This window comes from Plutella xylostella, chromosome 25 (assembly GCF_932276165.1).
Source record: "Plutella xylostella chromosome 25, ilPluXylo3.1, whole genome shotgun sequence".
In the NCBI taxonomy this organism is placed as follows: domain Eukaryota; kingdom Metazoa; phylum Arthropoda; class Insecta; order Lepidoptera; family Plutellidae; genus Plutella; species Plutella xylostella.
The window spans coordinates 5,327,987-5,352,155 of NC_064005.1; the positions used below are offsets into that span (position 1 = coordinate 5,327,987).

General features: G+C 36.3%; 1 protein-coding gene across 1 annotated transcript in view; it reads left to right on the forward strand.

The window, feature by feature from the left end:
* The first annotated feature begins 3,474 nt into the window (after positions 1 to 3,474).
* The window catches only part of LOC105393796 (hemicentin-2), a 94,351-nt gene continuing 73,656 nt past the window's right edge, over positions 3,475 to 24,169 (forward strand). Inside the window, exons 1-2 of the mRNA XM_048630166.1 lie at positions 3,475 to 3,799; positions 6,248 to 6,953. Coding sequence (XP_048486123.1) covers positions 6,860 to 6,953 — 94 coding nt within the window. The 5' untranslated portion in view covers positions 3,475 to 3,799; positions 6,248 to 6,859. The remainder of the gene's footprint in view (positions 3,800 to 6,247; positions 6,954 to 24,169) is intronic.

A 24,169-nucleotide genomic window follows, 5' to 3' on the forward strand; every position in this document is an offset into this window, starting at 1 on the left:
GCTGCCACTGCTGACCCCACCACCTATTTTACTTTTACTCGTTCCAACATGACTTACGCTTAATAAATTCAGTCAGATAAATTTCCTTCAAACAATTTTACATCGAGGTCGTTTTGTACTAAAATAGCAATAACTTTTTAGCAACGTTTCATACCATTTTGGAAACTGCATTAAATGAGCAATCTTTTCAAATAAGGTGCCAGGTTTGCGTGGTATATTTTTTTTACAGTATGTAGAGTCAAAGTTGTTTATAAAAAATACGATTACCTTTTATGACTTTGAAAACCGTGTTTTTTTTAAACATACAGCATTAATCGATATTTTTTTTGACTGCGATCAATAGCAGGGCTATACAGGGTGATGCAACACCAAACAAATTCTAACAATATGGATTTTTGTACCGGCGGCACGCAAAAAACTGATCCAAGGTGTCGATTTTCAGCAAATTTATAAAAGTGTCAATATCTCGAAAATTATGGAGTTTTTACTAAGGTCATATTGTGATATTCTGGCCTCTCATGAGCTGACCTATCAACCCTTTGAGGGATGACGTTGACTTTTGGGACACCCTGTATATCATAAAAATCTAAAATTACAAGTATTGGACATACTCATTCATCTATTTACATACACAACATAACACAACACAACACAACACACACACACACACACACACACACACACACACACACACATACATCAGCATGATATTACAATATGTTAATATTCACCTAAGCATGTTTTTTTATATTTCTTACTAAGTTATAATCTTAAAGTTATTTTTACTCACTGTATTATTATTAAATACTAGATTATTCATATAATTAAGTACCTACTAGAGATATGGAAGAGCGGGGCCTCCTGTCACAGGTTATTACATAGCCTACTAGGTTGGTCTCAGCACTTGATTACAGATTGTGTAAACCATTATTGTTAACGAAATAAACATTTTTGATTTTTTTTTTTTTTTTTTTGATTTTTGTAATTAATACAGACCACCTGATTCCTATATTAATATCATATCATTACCATAATCAGCCTTTAGAAGTCAACCGCTGGATGAAGGCTTCTCTCAAAATACGTTACTGGATGCGATTTATAGCTTTCCGCATCCAATCATTACCAGGCCATGTAGCACGGGGCGCTAATAAGACGTGACAAAAGTTCTCCGTCGCGCTTGCTCTTGAGGCTGCGCGAAGTGAGTGAGCGCGATGCAAAACTTTTGTCACGTCTTAAATGCGTCCCGTACTAGCCCTTCAGAACCTGCCAGACACTCATGTCGTCACCCCATGTAGCCGGAGGGCGTCCGATACTACGTTTGTCTAGTCACATTAATCTCATATACCTAGTACCGCGTATTATATGCTTAGGTCAGGTAAGAGTGGCAAGCAAGCCACCCAATATTTATATGGTATTTTGCAATCTTTAAAACATAACCATAATTCAATGAATAATATTAAATTACTCATTTAGGGGATAGATATTCCAAAGCGAATTATATTAGGTACTTATGTATATAACACTTTATACTGATAGCTTTTAAATCATAGTTAATTAAACTATACTTTAGGTTGTAGTATACGGAACTTAATGTTAGACCGCAAAGTATCTAGAACTATAACGTAAAAAAATGTGTTAGCTACTTCAATAATAAGTATAGGTATGTATATTATAATTTGAACGAACCATTATACCTACCTTTAAGCAAACTGAGCACCGACCGAGGTTTCATAACAACAACTGAGCTTTATTTAATTCAATAAATATTGTTTTTCTGCTGGCCTGATAAGTAATTGGAATAATTTTCGACATTCGTTGATAATCATACATTTACTCGTAAATAGTGCATACTTTGTCGGTCGTCGGCCAACCAATGTTATGAAATACCTATGTAAAAACAGACTTTGTTTGTTATCATAATTAATGAAATAAATTAAGTATTGGAATTCACTGTAAATATTTATTATACAGGGTGTTACGTAAGTAGCACCCTGCTAATTGGTTCACTGTAAATAATTTAGCTCTTAACTCCAAGAAAACAAAATGTATTAAATTCACTTTGCCTAATGTAAGACAAGTAGAGACATATTTGACATTGAATAACGATAAGCTAGAGTTAGTAAATGAAACGGTATTCCTGGGTATTACAATTGACTCAAAGTTGCAATGGGGACCCCATATTGAGAGGATAGCCGGTAGATTGAGTTCTGCAGCTTATGCGGTTAGAACCATTAGACAGTTAACAGATGTAGATACAGCCAGGCTTGTGTATTTTAGTTATTTTCATAGTGTTATGTCTTACGGAATTCTATTGTGGGGATGAGCGGCTGACATTAATCAAATCTTAGTTCTGCAAAAACGAGCAATTCGAGCCATATATGTATTAGGGCCTAGAATTTCATTAAGAGATACGTTTAAGGAAATAGGTATACTAACTGTTCCATGCCAATATATCTATGAAAATATTATGTATGTTCGTAAAAACTTAAATTCATTTAGTAAAGTAGGAGCCACTCACGGTATTGAGACCAGAAACAAAAATAAGTTGCTTTTCCCCACACTCAGACTTTCGAAAACAAACACATCATTCATGGGGAACTGTATACGTTTTTATAATAAATTATCAAATGAAGCAATAAACCTTACTGAGCAAAAATTTAAGAATTTTGTTAAAGCTACATTATGTAGTAAAGCTTACTATAGTATAAAATAAATGATTATTTAAACGACAAAAACGCGTGGTCTTGTCCACCTCAGCTAAGGCTATTGAAAAAATGAAATGGATATAGGTACTTAAGTAAAATTGTAGGTACTAGATATAAGTGAAAATTGTAATAGATTATAAGGAAAAAGTTGAAAAGATGCTCGAGGAGTTTCTTTCGCCATTTCTTTCCTTCTCAATGACGGGGCCTTTGTGAAATGGTGGTAGATGACTATCGACAAATAATTGTAAAATTTTACGTCGATTAAACCATTTGAATTTGAATTTTGAATTTAGTATATTTAGCCAAAAGGGGGTGTCTCGGGGGGTCATTGTGAATCACTTTTGACTAACGAAAAAAATATACCTACCAATAAAAGCAGTCCATAAAAATTATAATCGCAAATTCAGTCCTAGTCATTGTACACATTTTAATAATCTACAAGTCGTACATAAAAATCTCTCATTTGAATATTTATCAGAGCTTTATTTTCGCCATGCCAAAACACTATTTCACAAAACAATAGCAAAAAAGATACCACAGACCACAAACAGCCATAAAAGTGTAACGAATTAGCGAGCCGATTTGCACTCCATGGCGTTTTAAAGAGGAACTTTCGCACGGCCGATGCGCTAATTTGGATCTCAGTAATTAATATGTACGGAGTCACCAATGAAAAGGTTACCTGAGGGTCTGAGGTGAAAAGTGGGAGCCTCGCCGACGGCAAGAGTGGAGCCGAGCCCGCCGCGCGTCAGTCAAGCCGCCACCCCGTGCCGGCACCACGCACTGGCCGCTCACAAACGCGCAAAACGAAAAAGATCGAACTGTCAAATCGTAAACACCAAAACTCCATGCAATAAAAAAGTAAAAAGAAGCATAGACAACGTTAACTTTTAATTTACCCCCGAATAAAAGTGACAGAAGAAATATCGTTCGGAATTTATCTCGTTGCGGTAAGGAACCAATTTGCACGTTTGTGGCTCTGACAAGGGTTGATGATGTTGTTTACAAAACGAAACTAGTTTGTGTCAAACAGACCTTTATGATGACGTGAAAACAATTCGCTCTTATTGGCTGCTCCCAGTGGGAGCGCGGAGGTTGGTCACATGTATTTCATATTGGTATGACATTAGGTCTATATTTGAGCGTTTTTTTATTTCTTACTCGTAGTAGAAAGTGAGCCTAATGCCATCTTTCATGAACAAACATCTGTCCCGGCGAAGTACTTTTAATTATGATCCGACCAATCGCTCTACCATTCAGGTGAGTGATAAGAAAGATGGCCCATTAAATTAGCTTAACTGATATGCCTACCTACTAAAATATTATGGCTTACATATTATCACAAGAAGAGCAGTGGGTTTTTTTTTTCTGTCAAGACCCTTTGGCCCGTGTGTTCCACAGAAGAAAAGGCTGTATTTAATTAGGCACGCTGAAAGGGTCCTTTATCACTGTGCTCTCATGTTTAATTAAATTTTAATTATGAATTTGGTGTCGGGGCCGCTTGTTAAGTTGTTTACTTTTCTAAATTCAAACAATTTAACCGTTAAGCCCTCACACCTGCTGGTACTAATAATGGAAGTATGTGTAACAATTTATAGGCGCGGCTTAAACTTAAAACCTTGTAAAAGATGGCTGTGATGCATTTAGTTGCCTAAATGGAGAGTTTATTGCAAAATTCATAAGATACAAGCTCTCATTAATACGAGAGGAAAATGGTTAATTTAATTTATAAAACTGTTTATAAATGGATAGCATTTTTTTAAACTGGTTTTGAATAAAAATATTGTGAGGGTCTGATTTATGAAAAGTTTAAGGTTTTATATTAAATTAACCATATAACCATTTTCCTATAATCTTAATGAGAGCTTGTATCTTTTATAAATGTTAAAATTAACTCTCCATGTGGGTAATAATGTTTTTTTTTGTTTTACACAATTAATGATCTTTGTTCATCAAATGATTTTGTCTTTCTGTATTAAATAACGGAATCACTAACTCATAAATGTTCCGTTGTTATTTATTGATTTCTCCCCAAGCTAAGTTTTGCAAAGGTTTTATACTGAAGTATCTACATATTAAAATGACTGGCATCCTCTTGCTACATTATTTAACCATCAAGTCATGGAGTGTTCTAGCTACAGTGCATAAATCCCGCACACCTGGGCCCGGTAAGTACATTAACTGTGGACCCTCGGTGTAGCACCTCACTCTAGTTCATAGAGGTTAGAATACCGGAAATTAGTCTTTCCCGCCTTCGCCCTTGCCAAGGGCGGTTCGAACTGGATTTTATAGCTTGTGTGTATGTTTTTATGGTAATTTTATTTAAAAAAAAACTGTTTTTTTTTCTTAATTATAATTAATTTGGACATCAGTAGTAGGTACTTAAAACAGTTTTAATTTGATACTATTATAATGCATATTCTTACAGGCTAATGGTTCATTGTAAATTACTTTTGAAAAACGACTATTAAAAGTGGCTGAAAATGTATACAATTTGTTGACCTTTTTTTCATCACGATCTTGCAAAAATCGAGAATTTGTTCAGAGAGACCCTGAGTCACACCCGGATTGATATACGAGTAAATATCAACTGTTTAATTATTATATTTATACCCATGCATTCCGTATTGCCGCGTTGCTTACAGCAAAGGGTCACTGCCTCCCTTTGAAAGAGCATCTTCATGAAAGCTTCTGTAATATTTTCCTTACAAAAATCTTACAGTTAAAATAAATATAAAATATCTATATAAATCTGCCTTCAAATAGCGTACTGCAGGAATATTCCAGAGAAATTGTTTCATCTTTTTCCTTGGCGCACACTTTTTAAACTTCATTTTATAGCATTTTATTTTTCATTGCAATCGCAGAATGAATGGTGTTCTTTATTCAATGGATTAAGTTTACTTTAGCCATTTGAAGGTTCTGGCTGAATTAGCTGCGAACGGGACGTGGCGTGTTGAAATCCCTTATTTTCAACATTTGCATACAAAACAGCAGATATACATCTGTCTGTTAGCACGAGCCTGTGATACAAATCTCTACACAAAGCACCCTACAAAAATAAATTGTTGGCATGAAATGCAACCCGAAAGAAATTCCTCTTTAACCCGTTGTGATAATGTGATTTCGGCTTTGATAGGTTGAACAATTTTTTAATACTCTACTTAACTAACACATTTGCATTTGGCATGATATTAAAAATGAGATGTTAGAAATATCAATACTTTTTTTGTCATGAATGTGTTCCTGGCTATATATATAATGATACTATTTAAAGTTCTTTCGGCATACATTTCGTTACATACATTTCGATTTGCAAACACAGAAAATAGATTCTATCAGCTAAACTGAAAAAGTTAAGACTCTTTATTATTCTCGAGGAGCATCTCTGTCCAATGCTCCATATAAAGCCTTCCCAACTTTATCCCGGCATTTTCCACTATCTCGCATCTAAACTTCCCGGACACACGTCCTTTCAGGATCCGATTTCTAATTTCCATGGCCTAAAATAGAGCAAACATAAAGTGTATACTCTGTTACAGGTGGCCGGGCCCGACGCGACGCTTGCCAAAAGAGTCCTGAATAATTCAGGGGGATATTTAATCGTTTCGGCGAAGCTGAAACTGTGCGTGCAGTCCCGGGCGTAATGACCGAAAGATTGCGGGAATTTATCTAGTTCCCGAACTATTTGAGTGGAATACGAGTGGGTGTATTACCATTGTGCGGTCGCCGCAACTCTCTTTATGGTCGCGGGGGTTTAGTTACATTGACATGTTTGTTAGATTATCAGGCGAAAGTGTTGTAAAATTGTGATTTTCCAGAAAAACTCTTGTTGTAAACTAAAACTTTTACTTTAAATAATATATAGAACGAATATCGAACGTACTGTTTCATAAACGCTGACGTACAATGACTGTAAATGGTACCATTTCGCTTTTCACAGTTAAAAATAGACAGAACACGGTCTAGTCGAAATTAAAAGAAGCAAAATCGGTTGAAAGCGCTTCGAAGCCAAATCTGAATGATGGAGTTAAAAGGAGCTATTAAAATCCTTGACAATCGCAGACTGAGCGGCCGATATAGAAAGATAAAGGAGTGAGAGAAGAGATAATTGGATGGGACAAATGAATTAGTGTGATAAGGACGGAGTGAGTATGAGTGCAGTGGTGTGGCGGCTGGTGCTGGTGGCTCTGTCGGCCGGGCTGGTCTCCGGCACGGGAGAGTGGACCGAGGATGCTGAAGACCTGGGTAAGTGCCTTTCAAAACTATCTTAGAGCTCCTACATAACTGCGAATTCGCATCGCATCACAAAAACGTCCACCTCCAACTCGCAGGTGTTCCATAGGAGACGTCGCGCGTGTTGCAAGCCCGTGTCGCAGTTTTGTGTATGGGCCCTTAGCCATAAAATGAACCTCCTTTTTATGAATTCAGTCAAAAGGCTAATGAAAAAATGCTAGTTACTTTTTCATAGGTGATTGAATGTCAAGAATCTAGTCTAGACTTTGTGTATGTAAAGGTAAAAACTCGTTTGAAGCTCACCTATAATTAAGTCTTCAAAAGCCTCAATTAGTCTTCGATAATTTAAAAACGGAGCACGTTTCACATTAAAAGCAACAGGCGACGAATGTAAAGTTGAAATCAATTTTAATAGCTCGTATTGACGCGTTAAGTACGCACGGCACTCTCAATACGGGCTTTGAGGGTCTGACAGTGGCGGCGGATATAAGAGGAACACAAAACATTCGGTTGTATTCGATATTCAAAAGGTGCAACGAATGCCTTTCACATTCAGCGGCCCGTGAACTTTCGGGTAGTGCCTTTTAAGGAAACGCGACATGGGTGGTCGAATTCAATAAAATTCTGCCATCGGACTAAAGGTTTAATGTACGGATTTTCAACCGCATTGGACACGAAATTGAAATGTAGTTTTATGGAGTGTTTCGTTGATACCGGCGCATTATGCGCGGCGGTGTCCAGCGATTTGAACTAATTTTGTATGACCTAGACATAGAGGTACATATAGTTTTGAGCACTAATATTGATTCCGAAAATTCATTTGGATGCAAAAAATAAAGTACCTATACGAGTTTGAAAAGACCGAAAAAACCGTTGTAGTTTTACTTGATAGAAATTGATTGATTATAGAAATAAGAATTATTAGAAAAATATCAAAACATGTTAAGAGGAAAAAGGAAACGCTGAACCACATTATACCTATTTAATACATTACAATAAAATAATCTTAGTATACTCTATTAAAACACATTGAAGATCAGTTTTCATATTCTAATAATTATGGTAGGTACCTATATACGATCTCGAAAAGTACTTAAATAAAATCAGATAAAAAAAAGCTAATAATATTTCGCCATCCCAAAGGAATTCGTGTTTACCAAAACTGTGACACGAAGCAGCTTTATTGCCTCTCAAACGGACGACTCAGTCGTTTTAAAGTACGAATCAATATCGGGAGTCTTCATGATTTCCATACCTGAAAATACCTGGTTCTTGAGACCAGAGCGGAGGCGCTGGCGGCGCGCCAAACAATCTCTTTGTCTTGTCACGGCCATTTCAAGTGCTAGATATTTCCATTATTGAAGAAACTTATAGAATTTTCTCTGTAAAAAGTAACAGAGTTTTTTAATCGACGGTATTGTTGCCTATCGCTCCTTTGTTACACTTTCTGCTTTACTGTTATTGTATAACTGATAATATGATTACGTTTGAGTGTAATACTTACCGCAATTGTATAGGTATAATAATAGTTTAAAGTTTTAACTAGATAGCATTGAATTATTGCGTAATTGAGTAAAGATGATAGCTGAGACATATTACCAGGGTTCCATTTCTCCAAGGAGGTCTTAATTAAAGTGAACCTACCGTCAAATTGATGACTCTCTATCGTATCAAGAGGGACTAAAACACGTGCCTTTATGACTAATATTAGAGGTAGATACTTGACCTACTTTTCGCTACATCACTCAGTGATTGATTAAAAAATATATAGATAAGCTGAAATGATAGTAAATGACGTGATCGTCCATTATGTAGAAAATAAACATACGACCATGTTGGAGTTCCCAATTTCAAGTTCTAAAACCTATGTATAAAACCTAACATTATGTGTTAGGTTACCATAAAAAAATCATCAAAAACATATTTCCAAATGCCACTTTTAGCATTGTTTATTCAAAGGATCCATGCGCCTATGGAAAAAAGTCAATTATAAAGCATACGCGGTGCGTTTTTTCCGAACGAAAACCTCGTTTTAAAATCTAGTTTAAACCGGCTGGCTCGAAATTGCTCTGTCAATATTCCCAAAACGTAACAATAAAAAGCGCAGCGCAAGACACTCGCAGTCACATCACTTGAAGAAATGTTCTTGACGAGACAGAGTAATTGTTTGGCCCATCGCCAGCCGACACCGGCCTCCGTATTACGTAGCTCTGCGGATGGGCCAGAGGTTTCATAATACACTAGCAGCCCTCGTGTCACTCTTGGATAAAATAGGCAATTTTGACGGTTCATTTTTTTCTTTGAATGTTTAGTTTTTAAGTTTAATTGAGTAAGGTTATTAATTTTTTATTATTTACCTAATAAAAATAATATACATACCTAATTCTTGAAAATAATATAAATTTTTTTTGGCTCCAAATTTAAAATGTAAGTTAAAATTAATATACTAACGAGTATAATACATATATAAACAGACGACCGAATGATGTAGTGTTAGTAACGAAATAACGGGTAGTGAACTACGTAATCAAGCGACGGCGCAGCAAGTTTGCACCAAGACTGTGACTGCACCCAATGGGTATGGAAATGCGGCCCAATCCGCGAAAACCAATCCACCTCACTCTGAAACCGTCATACGTCATCCCTGTCACTTACCACGCGAAGAAACGGGACAGCAAAAACCAAACGTTTCGATTTGCGGCGGCGGCGCGCCGCATCCAACCGCTGGATATGACAGGTTGAAAGTCTCCTGCTTTTTCCCGCAGAGGATTTGGTACCGATACTTTCTGGAGAGAGGCAACTTCGGCTAATGGAATTGAAAATAGCGGAGTGCGGTGACGCAAACAGATTCGGAATTTTTGCATGCCGCTATCGAATGTTTGCTTTGCTGCGAAACCTGTTTATAAATTGCATTGAATTATATATTGTATCCTGAGACAAAATATATTATTAGAATTTTACAATTGTAACATTTGTAATAATAACAAAATTCGATCTTCAGTGCATACAAATATGAGGTGTATTTCATACCATGCGGATATCCGGCCGTCATTTTGAAACAAAAGTAATAAAAGTTTCACCAAATAAATTTAAACTACGAGTGCTCATCCGCAACCAGCGGCGCCAAATTTCCGTTCAATTAAAAGAGTCATAAAAATAAAAACAGCGCGCACTCAATGAAAATTGATTCAAATTGCACCGATTTGTCGTAGCACTCGTAGCTCGTAGCGCTACGCCGCGTAGTCACTGGCTACGCCGCCGTAGCAGCTCGTAGCACACAGCTTTACACGCTAAAGTAAAGTAAACTTTACTTGGTAATATAGTACCAAATTTTTTCTATTAATACCTACAAGATACCGATGATAATAATGAAAATTCTCTACTTACTTGGATTTAGTACTTAAATTTTGCTATTAATACTAATAAAGATAGAAATATTAACTCACATTACTTTTATTTATGGTATTCAATAGGATTAGTTTTTAATGAACCATGCGTAACTCATGCTCGCGAATCAAGAACCGGAAACGTCAGAAAACGCTCAGTCCATAGACAAGACATGTCATAGACAACTTTCTTCTATTCTGTGTTATTCCTCGAGATAAGAGTGCGGCCACAAAGCTGTTGTGAATAATTCCTTCTAACAATACATACATGATACCGATGATAATAATGGATATTTTCTACAGAAATAAATAAATTATGGTTACGTACTAAAGTCTACTCGCATAAATTAAGTTGCGTAAATATTTTTTGCCGTAAAACATCACAGAAGCAGTAAATTTAAGGTAACATTAAATATAATTATTGGCCCGAATGTTTTGCCCTCAGTTATAATAATGTTTGGCGACTGAAGTAATGTGTAGTTGCATATATTGAGGTACGTGAGCCGCGTAATTACAGGTTGGCAAATAATTAATTTCCGGCGGTTTAACCCGCGTAGTTTCGACTAACATACCTTTCTCGTGGCCGCAGTATGTTCTGTTCCAGGACTTTCAAGTAGAGCCCAGAGATTTTAGACATTTTGACATCATCATCATCATCAAATAAATAATGGTTCACTGTTAGGTAGACTGGGATTGGAAAAAAAAGCTCACAAAAATCAATAACCTTCAAGACAACCAAATTTTAGAAAGAAAAAAATCATCGAAAAACAATTTTATATTATGTAGTATATAATATTACCTTTGGATAATTAACGCCAAGCTACACAGATTCTATATCCCCTAATTCATAGAAAATTTATAGGATGTTTTAGCTATTTAACTGTTTTGTCCCTCTATGTCAAAGAACAATTTTTTTACAGATAGGGACAAAAGAGTTCTATAGGTAAAATGTCCTTTAACTTTTCTATGAATAGGGTGTAATTTAACAATAATTTTATAAAATCTGGATGATTCGGAGTTCAAAAGCAAAAAAAAGTGCCAACTGCCGAAGCTACCATAATATGTAAAAGTATTTGCAATTTTTCTTTGCGATTTCTGAAAAATACGTAACTGTGAAAATATTATTATTATCAATAGGGTTCAAACCTACGGTCCAGTGAAAATCTCGCAGTTACCAGGACTGCGCCCGCTCCAGTTCTGAATCAAATGTTGCCGACTTTAATTCACCCGCCTACATGTGAATTAAAACGTCAAGAGTTCGGTGTGGCCATGCCAAAATAATTATTCAACTTCGCCACCGCTGCCAAACTTTTGCACGGCTTATTAACAACAAACGGGTAAAAATGGGTTTTTAAGCTATCGCATTTTATTTGTTATATTTAAATTCATCATCTATATTTGTGTGGGTATTACAATGTATTGCAGTTAATGTCTGTAGTGCTTATCATTTTATTCCATTTCTGATTTGACAATTAACTGAACCCAAAATGAGTTGGTAATCTCAAGATTGGGAACGTTTTATTTAGCGATTTTGTTAGTTTGTCATCGACGTTATTGATAACTCATCATCATCATCATCATCATCAGCCTTCTATCGCCCACTGTCAGGTATAGGCCTCCTTATTTGTACACCAATTCTTCCGGTCCTGTGCCGCTCTGGTCCACTGCGTCCCCGCAACCTTGCAGATGTCATCGGACCATCTAGCAGGTGGCCTGCCTACAGCTCTTCGTCCGTCTCTAGGCAACCATTCTGTGACCGCCTTTGTCCACCTTCCGTCCTCCCTACGAGCCAAGTGTCCACTCCCATTTCAGTTCGATTATATTTATAATTAATTGATTACTTATAATTTCTTATTTTACAACCTCAAAATGTATTCAGAATAAACGACTGTACATGGCCAAGTAAACAGTCCGTATTGCGTTAATTAAAACATGAGTAGAGCGTTGTGTGGGCTTTGACTCAGGGATGTTGTTAGTTTTGTCTTTGTTTGTAATTAATACGGACGATGTTATATTTCACCAAACGAATATAATTATGTAATATTGCACGAGACAGGAGTAATTACTTACATTTAAGGTGTACATTATGAACTTTACTTATATTTGGATAAGATAACTAAGCGATTCTGCAGGCACAAATTCAAATATTGAATTTGGAATAAGTACGAGTAGGTACCTAAGGAAATTTTCGCAACCACAATTTTTACTTATTTACTTAAGCCACCACACCACATACAGACATGGATTCAACCTTTTAATACCTACCCCTTGAATTCATTTGTGGGTTAAGCAAAATAAACACGTGTAGTTTCGTCTAGAAAATGAAAGTGAATTAGATCTCGAGCGTAACAATATTGGGCCATGTTACGAGTATGTAGGTCATCGTAGGTAGCAATATAATATGAGGGTCAGTGTAAGAACCCTGGCTACTCTAGCGATAGCGTGACAAAAAAACAAACGAACGATAGCAATCGTGCAATTGGCACGTTTACTACCACAGAATAAAGTCGTGGTTCGCGCAGGACTCCTGAAATTCGTTAATCGTATGGTAGAGTGACCCCCCTGACTTCTGGTTTTGATCGGCGACCGGTGAAATCAGGAGGCGATACGTGAAAAACTCCCTGATTCACTCCAGTGGGTTTTTGCTTGTGGCTTGGAAGCCAGCGTGTTTTTCCCCGTATTCACGTCAAGTTAACTTCTTGATTTTTTCATGCGAACTGACTCAATTGTGTTAATGCATTTTTTGTTTTAAGTAAGGTATTCCTGTAATATAAGGTACCTACCCTTTGTGCAGAATAATGGTCAATGAACAAAGTTAAAGCAAACGAATGGTAAGATGATAAGAGTGGTCATTACAGTAAACTACTAAAACGAAAAATATTATAAAGTTTTACTTCGCTAAATAACAATACTTGTTAATTCTCGCAGAATCTACAGCGCTTAATGGTTCTTTTCATAATGTTTTAGTTAGTTCAAAGACACGTTCAAGTTTTCTAAGTTGCAAACTTCTTTTAATATGTATGTATGGGTGCGACGCGACAGCACCAACAATTAAGAACTAGTTACGACTATTTTCTTCTAGAAGATTCTAGAAGTTTTCTTTAAAGCCTTCTGTTTTATGCAACGGACCTTAGATATTTAGTTTCTTAAAGGTTTTCTTTGAAAACGAATGCATTTTAACGCTACTTTGTTGGCGGCATGTGTATTTTTTTAGTTAGGTACTGAAACAGTCAGAAATAATTGTTCTATACCTCCCCTTATTCACACATTCCTGACGGTAACATATGACTATTCACAGACCTCTAATTATCACAACAATAACAATTAACCGGCTGCCGAACGAGAACGGATATTAGTCACAAAAGCAGAAACGCGCTCAAAAACCATGTGTTGTTAATTACAATGTAAAAGTAGCAATTACGTAGCAGGCCCGATATATCCATCAATGAACCTCATTTGCCCCCTGAGGGGAGGGCGGGGGCCGATGTGCGGTGACGTACGAAAAACGTTGCGGTGCCCAGAGGAGGTCAGGCCACTTTGTCACGCACCACCTGAGCGAGGCTTCGATTTAAATTCCACCTTTGTTACGTTCTAGTGTTTCAATTTTGGTTAACGGTTAGTAACGGTTTTTGAATTAATTCGAATCGCGCGACGTATGTACCTATAGGTATGTTGTGCGTCTGTGATGTGGTTTGTGTTCTTTTGTAGCCCTTTTGTTTAGCGTATACGCTGGCGTTTATTGCTCGCAATTTAGTATGTGTAACTAAGCCGCGGCACGTGTAGCTAAGAGCTAAAGTGGGTTATTAAATTTACTCTACAATCCTTTGTTATGCCAGAAACTTATTTAACCTGTTAACAGGTAACGTAGCATACCTACCTTCAAGGTATCATGTGTTACTGAAATAGAGAGTTTAGATGACTGTGTAGGTGTACATTTGTTTTAAAGTGTTGTTGGCAAACACTAGAGCTTGACAAAGGCTCAGAATGTTTTGAGTAATGCAGTTAGTTATGTTTATGTGTTCATAATCCAATCACTATTGATGAATTTGTTCTACGGTAGATTTTACTGTCGTGTCTCTAGCGCATAGTTCCTAAATCTTTCGTTGCCGGGTAGAAATAGTTACAAACGCTTGTTGTTGCAGCATTTTTGTTCAACAAGCCAGAAACCTTCACAACAAACACAACAAGCGTAATCTCGCTGCATTTGAATCCTTATCCGACAAGCGACCGCTAAGAACTTTTTGCTCGGAAGCAAAAATAAATAAAAAAAAGTTAAGCCGCTCTCTCCTCCGAGCCATTTACCTTTTCCGACTGAACTGTTCGCGGGGATACATGACAAACAAAAATAACCTTTTCGAGTCCGTCAACAGTTCACAAACGCTTGTGATCAGCGACTGAAAAAAACCGGAGCGCTATATTTGCGCAGTTCCACATGTTATTTCCTTTATTATTTATGAAAAAGGCTAAATTAATTTCATTTTACGTTACGTGGCTTGACATGTTTCATTTGAAAATAAATATGTTGTGTGTTTAATTTATATACTTATACCTACTGAACTCCTTATTTTATGGTATTTTATAACATGTCTTAGTTATTTGGTGATGGTGAATGGGATTTTCAGGTCAATGTGAAAAAAGCTCAGAAATATAAAAAAGAGAATTTAAAATACAATACAATAAAGTATAAATATGTATTAATTTTTCCAATGGAATAATAACTGTTATAAATAAAGCAATCTGAAAAAAAAAACAAAAATACCTTCGAAACCAGTGCTACATGTCAGATAACCTCCGCCCGGCCGAGCGCCCGAAAACATGGCGTATTGTTCATTTTATTTATTTTCCACTTTAATAACATTGTCAGTAATGCCTGCTGTTTATTTTGCATTAATTAGGTAGTTAAGTCTGAAATAAATGTTACATTTGCCAAATTAAATATTGTTTCATTAGTAAACCTGCATTGTATTGAAATGCACAATTTAAATGTTTTGTATAGAGTCGATGTTCAGTCATTGTATTGGGATACAAAAAATATAACGCCTTGTAATGTGCTTCTTAGGACAGAACGAGGTTGAATTGATGTAGGTACTTAGTTTATACCAGTGTAGCAGTGATAATATGTAAGTCATTATTAAATAGGATCTAAAGCCTACATTGTCATCTTTCGGTCACATCTTACTCCTCTCAAAAAAGGCATATTGGAGGAAATGATACAAATGTGAACCCAGCTTAATGCTTACCACTCACAGGTTATTAACTGTCAGTGAGTACATTCCACCAGCCCCGTGTAAACGTAAAATTATAAACTCCGCTGAACTGCCGTTTATACGCTACACCGTTTTATATCTCTGTGTTAAATGAAATCGCTTTTAAATTTAAACAGGCAGTGAAGTGGATTTAGGTGACTTTATTTTACTTTTTGCGTGGATTTGGTGCAGTAGTGCTGATGATAATATTTTGGTATAGGCACACTACAGTGTTTTTAAATTTTGTGGATGTCAATTGGATGTAAACAAAACACCAAGTACAGTGCCACAAACTTATCTGTTCCGGTGACAGCTCACATAAATGACTAATATTTCTTAATTCTATAAGATTTTAAGTTTGCTCGTATTGTTAATTCGCTCTTGCGGTGTTAATAAACCCATCTAATTATTTACAATATACAATTCATTAGTAAGTAATGAGATATGGATCAATTTAGTTCGCTCTCATCGGAACAGATAAGTTTGTCACACTATAATTTAATATTTGACAGTTAGGTATTTGGTAGGCAAATACGTACCATGTAAAATCAATTGACATCTTTACAATTTTGCAGACTTCGGGAATGTATGACGAGTGACGAGTACATTCACCTGTCAAAGAGAACGTCACTGGTATAAGTAGACTGCACGAAAACCACCTCACTGGTAAAATTTTACCCTATATGAATACAAACAATAATATCGTGAACGCTGACATTGTTTAGAAGCTGAACTAAAATTATTAGAAACTGTAGCTCGCTGAAAGATATGGCAAACGCAACGAAGTTTGTCCGTAAACTAAATTCGCGAGGCATATCCAGTGAGGCAAACACTCCATTCATCATTACTCTTGACTCCTAGATGTGATCTTGACAGCGCCTGTAGCCACTTAACTTGGTGTAACAAAGACTATTTTCGTTTGCCGTGAATAGAGTTACGGGTCATGTAATTGTGAATAAAGTTTGCTTTGATAAACGATGAGGATGCCAGCTCCTTTGTGACTTCGCCCGATAATATGCGCACAATACCGGCGGCGGCGCCTTTTTGTACGCAAAAACGAGTAAATTGTTATACGATACTTTAACGTGGTTAGAGCGTTGTGTGAATTTTGTGCATCTAGAGCGAAAGATTGTGCTTTAAAAAATTCTGGAAATTGCATGTTTCTTTACTTAATAACATAATTGGTATTAAATTTAATTGGTAATTGTTTATGAATGTTCAAATTATTCAGTACATGTAGGTTTATATTGAAGTATTTATAATTAAACGTTATATTTTAAATTCATAAAATTCTCTTTAATATTTTTCCCATAATTGTTAAATATCACTTTGTAGAGGTATCATGTTTCAGTTAGGTATATTACGTATATATAGGCTTCAATAGCAAATAAAAATGAAAAAGTAGGTGTTGTTGCGCAAATTACGTTGATACTAAAGACAAGGTTGTTTCAGAAGATAGCAAAAACCTCTTAAACAGCTTTCAGGAAGAAGTTGCTACTAAAAGAAGTCATTAGTGAAGTTTCCCCAACTTCTAGTCCACGGGGGAAAATAAACATTTTTTGTTGCTGTAGTGAATTTTCCCCAAAACAATTGAGTCTTGCTTAGTCCCTGAACAATATCGGCGAAATTACTTTGTCGATATTTCTATACACTGAGCACATATTTTTTTAATAACCTGATCGGATATTCTCACACTTGTATGTTTTTGGGACGGATAAATAAGTTTCTTTGTTTAAGGAATTTGTTTGTTTATTAGTAATAAAATAATGAGTAGGTATTAAAAAAAAAATGTATGACATGCCTGAACGGAACCCCATGTACGGTTATATGGTTAATTAATTACTATTATAATATGTAAAAAAGTGAATAAAAACTGCCATCAGTCTATATCGCCAACTGTACTCGCGGGCAGGGCTTCCCAACTCAGTCCGAGGCCCGAAAGGGCTGTGTCGGCAGCATTGTGCGTCGGAATTAACGGCACGGACGCACAAAAGACGCACCCCCTGTATATCAACGAGGTGTCACTTGAACGTCTTCCTTCCTTATAAGTCTCGCTGCCTTTGCCTGGTGGGAACGACAAACCGTGACCAAATTTTATGAGGCACTCGGTCAGAGCCGCGCCGGCCGGTGAGTGATGATACTGATGATAATGATGATGATCAGACTGGATTTGTGTGTGCTAGTTCGCTTTGAAAACGATAAGCAGATAAATAGTTAGATAGGTAGACTACTGTAAGCTAAGTTTTTATTCGTATATTAAAATATGTGTGTGCAGATAGCGAAAGTATTTCTTTGTTTTGATTAAATAATTTACTGTTGCACAATAACCCTATGATTTAGCAGAAAAAAAGAAATTATTGGTGACTCTTCATGGGACATTTTGTTTATAAATTTACATCAATTTATTAACTGAGATAGACGCTATAAAAACAAAATCATATTTATCGTTATTGGGTAAGTAAGTCAGAAAGTTTACTGCGTCTGAAATTGCCTGTTAAATTCATAAATAGCAATAATATTCAAATCATTTACCGCGTCCTCTTTCAATAACTGGATTGGAATATATTTCACGAACTTTTCAGCTTAAAATCAACGGCGTGTGTCGTTTTGAATACATTCGCGAGTGGAGAGGCGGCGGCGCGAAGGCGATGCCAACCGACGCTCAGCAAATAATTGTATGCACATAATTATTTGTGCACCGCTTGCTTTATAGGCGGACACCGACGAACAAAAGCGAGGCGGTAGACGCAGGTGTTTCATTATTCTGTTTTAATGGTGTCAGCATGATGCCGGGCTCCAGCCTCGTGTCAGCAAAACACTGCAAATAAACGACTCGAAACGGACATTTCCCCTCTTGCGGCAACAGCAGCAGTCACACCCGGTTTTTACGACTTCCTAAAAGTAGAGGATCGCGCCAGAGCCTATCGCGCGGCGGATAGCGCTACAATTTTTATTTACTGTTCCAGTAACGATAATTGACATTAGATCAAATTTGGAATGTTTGCGGGTGTCGAGCCCGATATTGGGTCTTCCCCCTTGTCGACAATAAATAGCCGGGATAGTGCGGCGTAATATGATATTATGTAAATTGTTTACGCTCGTATCGCGGAGACGTCGTGGAGGCGAAAGCAGTCATCGTCAATGCGAATCAATAAATTCAACCCTTTTTATGATTCAGTCATTCAGTTTTATTGCCCCTGTACGTGTTTCTGAACGCGCATCATTCAGTGACGATAAAAAATTCCGAACGACTCTGTATAGCGTACGAAGAGGAAAAATAAAAAGTTGACGTTATTTTTTCTCGCTTTAGTCTGCGTTTCGCGAGCGTTTGTTACAATATTGTAATGTGGCTCGTTTGCACACGCAGCATCTTTGATTGCCTACTGAATGCCTGGTTTTCAATAACTGATATTGATAATGCCAAATTTACGTATCACACGTAGTCACTAGCTAGCTATGTGATTCTGAAGGAATTTCGTCGTAAGATCATTCATTGCTGAATCTCATCTCAGTTATCTTTTGACATACCAATGAACCTATGATGTTGTGGTCAGTATGGGCTGTACGAGTACCAAAGCAAAATTGAAAGGGAGAATAGTTCCCAAATTGCCTTTTTTTGTTCTCACGGCGACTACAGTGAACGGCTGCCGCAACTCAATTTAACTTCGCAACTATAAAAATTACAGCTGGTTTTTTGTCTTCTACGTTTTGCTTTCCCAAACATCGTGTTTTCAGGGTTACATGCAACCTTGAAAACACGATGCTTGAGCGTTTGACCTTAAAATGAGAAGGTGAAGTAAAAAATGGTAGAAAAAGAAGAGCTCTGAAAAAGTAACATTAAGCCCATTACAAATGAGAACAGAGTGTAGCCTGCGTTATCTCCGTGGGAAGCGCCCGGTGTCTTTCGACCGCGAAATTTGTAAAAACAATTGCTGTAGGTTACTTAATAAAAAGATAAAATGCCAACAAACTATTTTTTTTCCCGAAAAACGGGCTTCGACTCTACAGATTTTGACGAAATTGTTTTCATAGTTGAATGGTGAATTAAATAGAATGGCTGAAAGATTAGTATTTTATTGACGCTATTTTATTTATTAGGTAGGTAAATCAAGAAATGAGAACGTACCGATCTGATGCATAATATACTACTTACATACCTAACTGTTTCTCGCGACTTTGTTTCGAATTTTATAAATATTTATTGAACAATTTTCGCAACCTATCCTTAACATTACAATTATGTAATTCAAAACCAATGAAATGCTCAAGATTTGGCGAAAATACTATTTCATTTAGTGTTGGTGTAGTCATCGTGATTGAAGAACTGCCTACTTTCGCCGGAAATCCTTAATTTGTTGGTAATAAAGAAGTAAATAACTTGTTTTGTAAGGAAATGAACCTAACTTAATCTTCCTTTTATTAAACGTTACTACGGGAAATGAAGCATTTACTGAAGTCTATTATTTTATCTCGGATACTACCTAAATAAATCATTATTAATCTGTTTTCTAACAAATAATATTTTTAGAAATTTATTTTAGGAGAAAGAAAGTTAATACGGTAGGTCTAAGTAATCTATCAATACCTACTGAGATGAATTAAGTTATGTTATTTATATATTTATAGTTAGTTTTTTATTTATACTTAAATTATCATACAGAAAAACATGCAAACATAATGTTCTTTACTTACAGCTAAAACCATATTTTCACTTTGTTACCGGTCGCGACATTTTTTGGATTAAAAACGAATATTATGCGAAAGGAAGCACGGAACCGCCAGCGGAAATGGCAGACCTGATCATGGTAGATAACACTCGAAGATAATTCGAGAGCGCGATTTATTGCTCGCATAATGGCAGCTTCGATTAAAATGGAGGAAGATAACGCGCAATGTAAAATATAATGTTTGTCTTAATCCTATTGTTTTATTCCTAAGTGCTGTTTAGGGAATTGACGCTTTAAACGACGGTGATTAAGATGGCCGTTTTGGAATGCGCGATTAACTTGTATTGTTACAAATTAATGTATTTTCATAATTTATTTGTGGAATTGTTTTCTGCAGAAAGAAAATGTATCAATTTAATAAAGCATTGTTTTGCTATTAAAGATATGATAACATGATAATAGAATTTCTTAAGTTTAAGTACCGATATCAGACAAATAATTTATGATCATTTTCTGTTACCCCTTCGATCATGTGCTAGTATTAGTTTTTTGAATTTTCGGTGTGTTTTACCTTTAATGTAATATTCACAAAAACTCCAAAGCTATCAACAAATAACGTGGCCAGCTTGATTAACATATCGCAGCAATACAGCCGACCCACCGCCGCTTAGCCTATTTCTACATTAGGCCGTTATCTTTCTATCGACTCGAGCTCAGATTTACTTATTTCCGTTTGTCATAAAAAGCTTCTGCCTTAAACGAAACTGTTATTTTTTCCAAGGTGTTCCATTTTCATAGGTGCTATTCGAAATAAATATGTTTTTCACAAGTGTAACTGCTTACAGTCACGTCATGGTACGTCGATAGTTTCAGTTCCGCATTTGGGTCACTGAATCACGATTTTCTTGTGTTTTCGATCCGGAATGTCGGTACCTAGTTGGGACTTGGTCTGTTCCATGATTGATGGTGGAAGTTGTAGACCAGTTAAAGGTTGAATGTTACACAAACAGTTTAATGGGTGTAGTATTTACGCAGGCACAATTTCAATACGGTTTTGATGGCTAATGTAGTGACTAATGACACAATTCGTCAATCTGAATGTTCATCAGAAATACGAGTTCATCAGAGTTGTATCTTTTCTTAGTCTCCTTTCCCTTTACTGCGCTAGTGTAGTGGTGAAACCAGGTCCTTTTATCTTGTTATGCTAGTTATGGTTTTGAGATAGGAATAAAAAATGCCTTTGCTTTCCTTTCTCTATAGTATTCATTGAGTAGTATATAATAGTAAATGATAAGCTTTGTATATAATAGTAAATGATAAGGTGTGTATTTAATTTGATATTTGTATAGTAGTCGAGTGTTAATCAGTGTAATTAAAAGTTTGTTTAAATTAATAAACTAACAAACGTCTAAGCGTCATATAAATTATACGGACTTTCCTATTTAAAAAAAATATTTATCGGTACCTGCATAAAATTTTCTTTATGGCTTCCGACTACCGTATTTTAACTCTGATAATGAAAATGCAGAGTCTACTTTCCACTGATTTACTTATACTTTTGACAATAATATTCTGTAAGTAATTCTATATATTTGTTTTCAGTTGTTTTAATTTCCGTTATACAACTCGAATGAGAAAGTAAGTTTTAATTGAACTTTATGAATTTTTGGTGTAGTAAGTAGGTATTTATAAATTTATTTAGATAAAAATATTTCTTTATTTAGAAAAAAAAGTATTCACATAAAACAATACACATTGGGACCTGCACTAGGAAAAACCTGTAACCTGTATAGATGCGCGAACAGTGCAGTGATTGGTGGTAACCCAAACGACAGGGGCAATATTTTATGGCGCATAAATTGTATTAAAAATATTTAAATATATCAAAATACCTACGTGAGCTGTGTGCTCTTCCATCCAATCCAGCGAAAATCATCAACTATTAAAGAGCAGATAATTTTCAAACGTATGAACCAATTTTCTTAAAAAAATACTAAGAACACTCGGGGCAACATTACCTACCTTAAAACATAAAGTAAAAATAGTTTTAGCCGTTTCGGAGCTACGCTACCACAGACAGATACCAGATACACAGGCACGTTAAACTTATAAACCCCCTCTTTTTCCGACGGGAGTAAAATATATGCACGAAACTGGTACGAAAGGGGCCCAGGAAGCGTAACAGTTGTTGATAAGGGCCCTCTTGATTTCAGGGTGCTTACCTGTGAATCGGACAAAGAGTCTCCCCTTCACCCTAAGGTCGGGCGACTCGTCAACACCCCTTGTCTTCTCTTTTAATAAGGGACAGAGTGTAGACGGCGTAATGAGCCCATTCTACACTCACGCACCTTATTTAGTTAAGTATGCTGGTGGTGTGGTCTTTTAAATCGGTTTTCATTTAAAAAACTATAATTACGCATATATCTTACCTACGTTTATTATATTGATAAAGGATCTATGGTATAATATATATACAATATAATTATAACAACTAGTTGGTACCTGTGGATTCGATGCAGGTGCATTACTGCATGTATGTATGTATATTATTATTATGGCAGTGTGTCATCATCACAACCCATCAAGTCCCTACTGCTGGGGCACGGGTCTCCTTCCAATGTAAGGGTTTAGGTCTAGTCCACCACGCTGGCCTAATGCTGGTTGGTGGACCCCAACGCAAGCAAGCTAGTGCTGAGAAATGTGTCCGGTAGTGGTAAGTACTTGAAATCGGTCATGCACCCATCTAATGTGCTAGATCTTGCTTAACTTCAATGATCAGTTACGATCACTGCACATTTTTGACTACGTACGCTTTTATGACAGTGTATATTTAGTACCAATATAAGGGTCGTTTGGCAGAGGTGCATCCAAGAACAAATAATATCGGAATATTGGCTGAAAATCGACACGGGACAATCACTATCGCCACTGATAGAATTACTAAACACTGAGTCAGCCATTTTAAATCGTATTTAAAAATTTAAATGCACACGTAAAATATCGTCGTATATTCATAAAATAGTAATAAAATAAACAAATCAGTTTACATGCTTCGTCAAACAACTCAAAGGAATAAACTTTCATAATTTACATATAAATTGTACCTATTCATGCACTGAAGTTTTAATTTTATAGCTAGTAGCGCTAGCAGTAATAACTTAGGTAAAGGTTATTACAATAGCCCGCCTACACCGGGTGGTCTCTCTAGCTTACTGAAAACTAAGTTTGGAGCGCTGATGCACTACCCACGACTCTATCGTGCCGATTTCATGACAGCTTTTGTTCGCTCGTTTTTGTCAATCTAGAGACCCCCTGAAACTCCACACACGCTCACGTAATCGCTGTGGAACTCGGGGTACGATTCTAAAACGAAAAATGAGCGATTACAACAAAAACAGACAATCGTGACAAATGATAAACGACTTTAATCCGACCCCGGCCCTTGTTTTATTGCCGTCCGGCGATTGTAAAAACGTATTAGTGGGTGGATCTGTGAAACTGTTCGAATAAGGGACGATCTATGATACTTTAGTTGGCCAATAGGGGACATTAGGTGTTATTTATGGGTCTTTTTACCGTGTAGAGAAGACACTCATAACCTGAGATGGCAGGATCGTGTTGGTTACTGAATTTTACGGTGAATAGTCACTATTGGTATTGCTTTGGGATATTTAGTTCTGTTTCGCTATGTGTCGGTGTTATTTTCTTTTACTAATATAATTATGGAGTTAAAACGTACCTAAATTAATATTTAAAAGAGACGCAAATAATTTATTGTGACCATTTAACGTTGTGTATTGTAATACAGAACCTAGATTCAGAACCAAAGCTTTCGTGATAATAAGTAATTATAATGTAAGTAAGAACATAGCGTCTTATCTAAACTGTCCATCCGCTCACTCCGATAGTGTCGGACTGAAACAGACAAA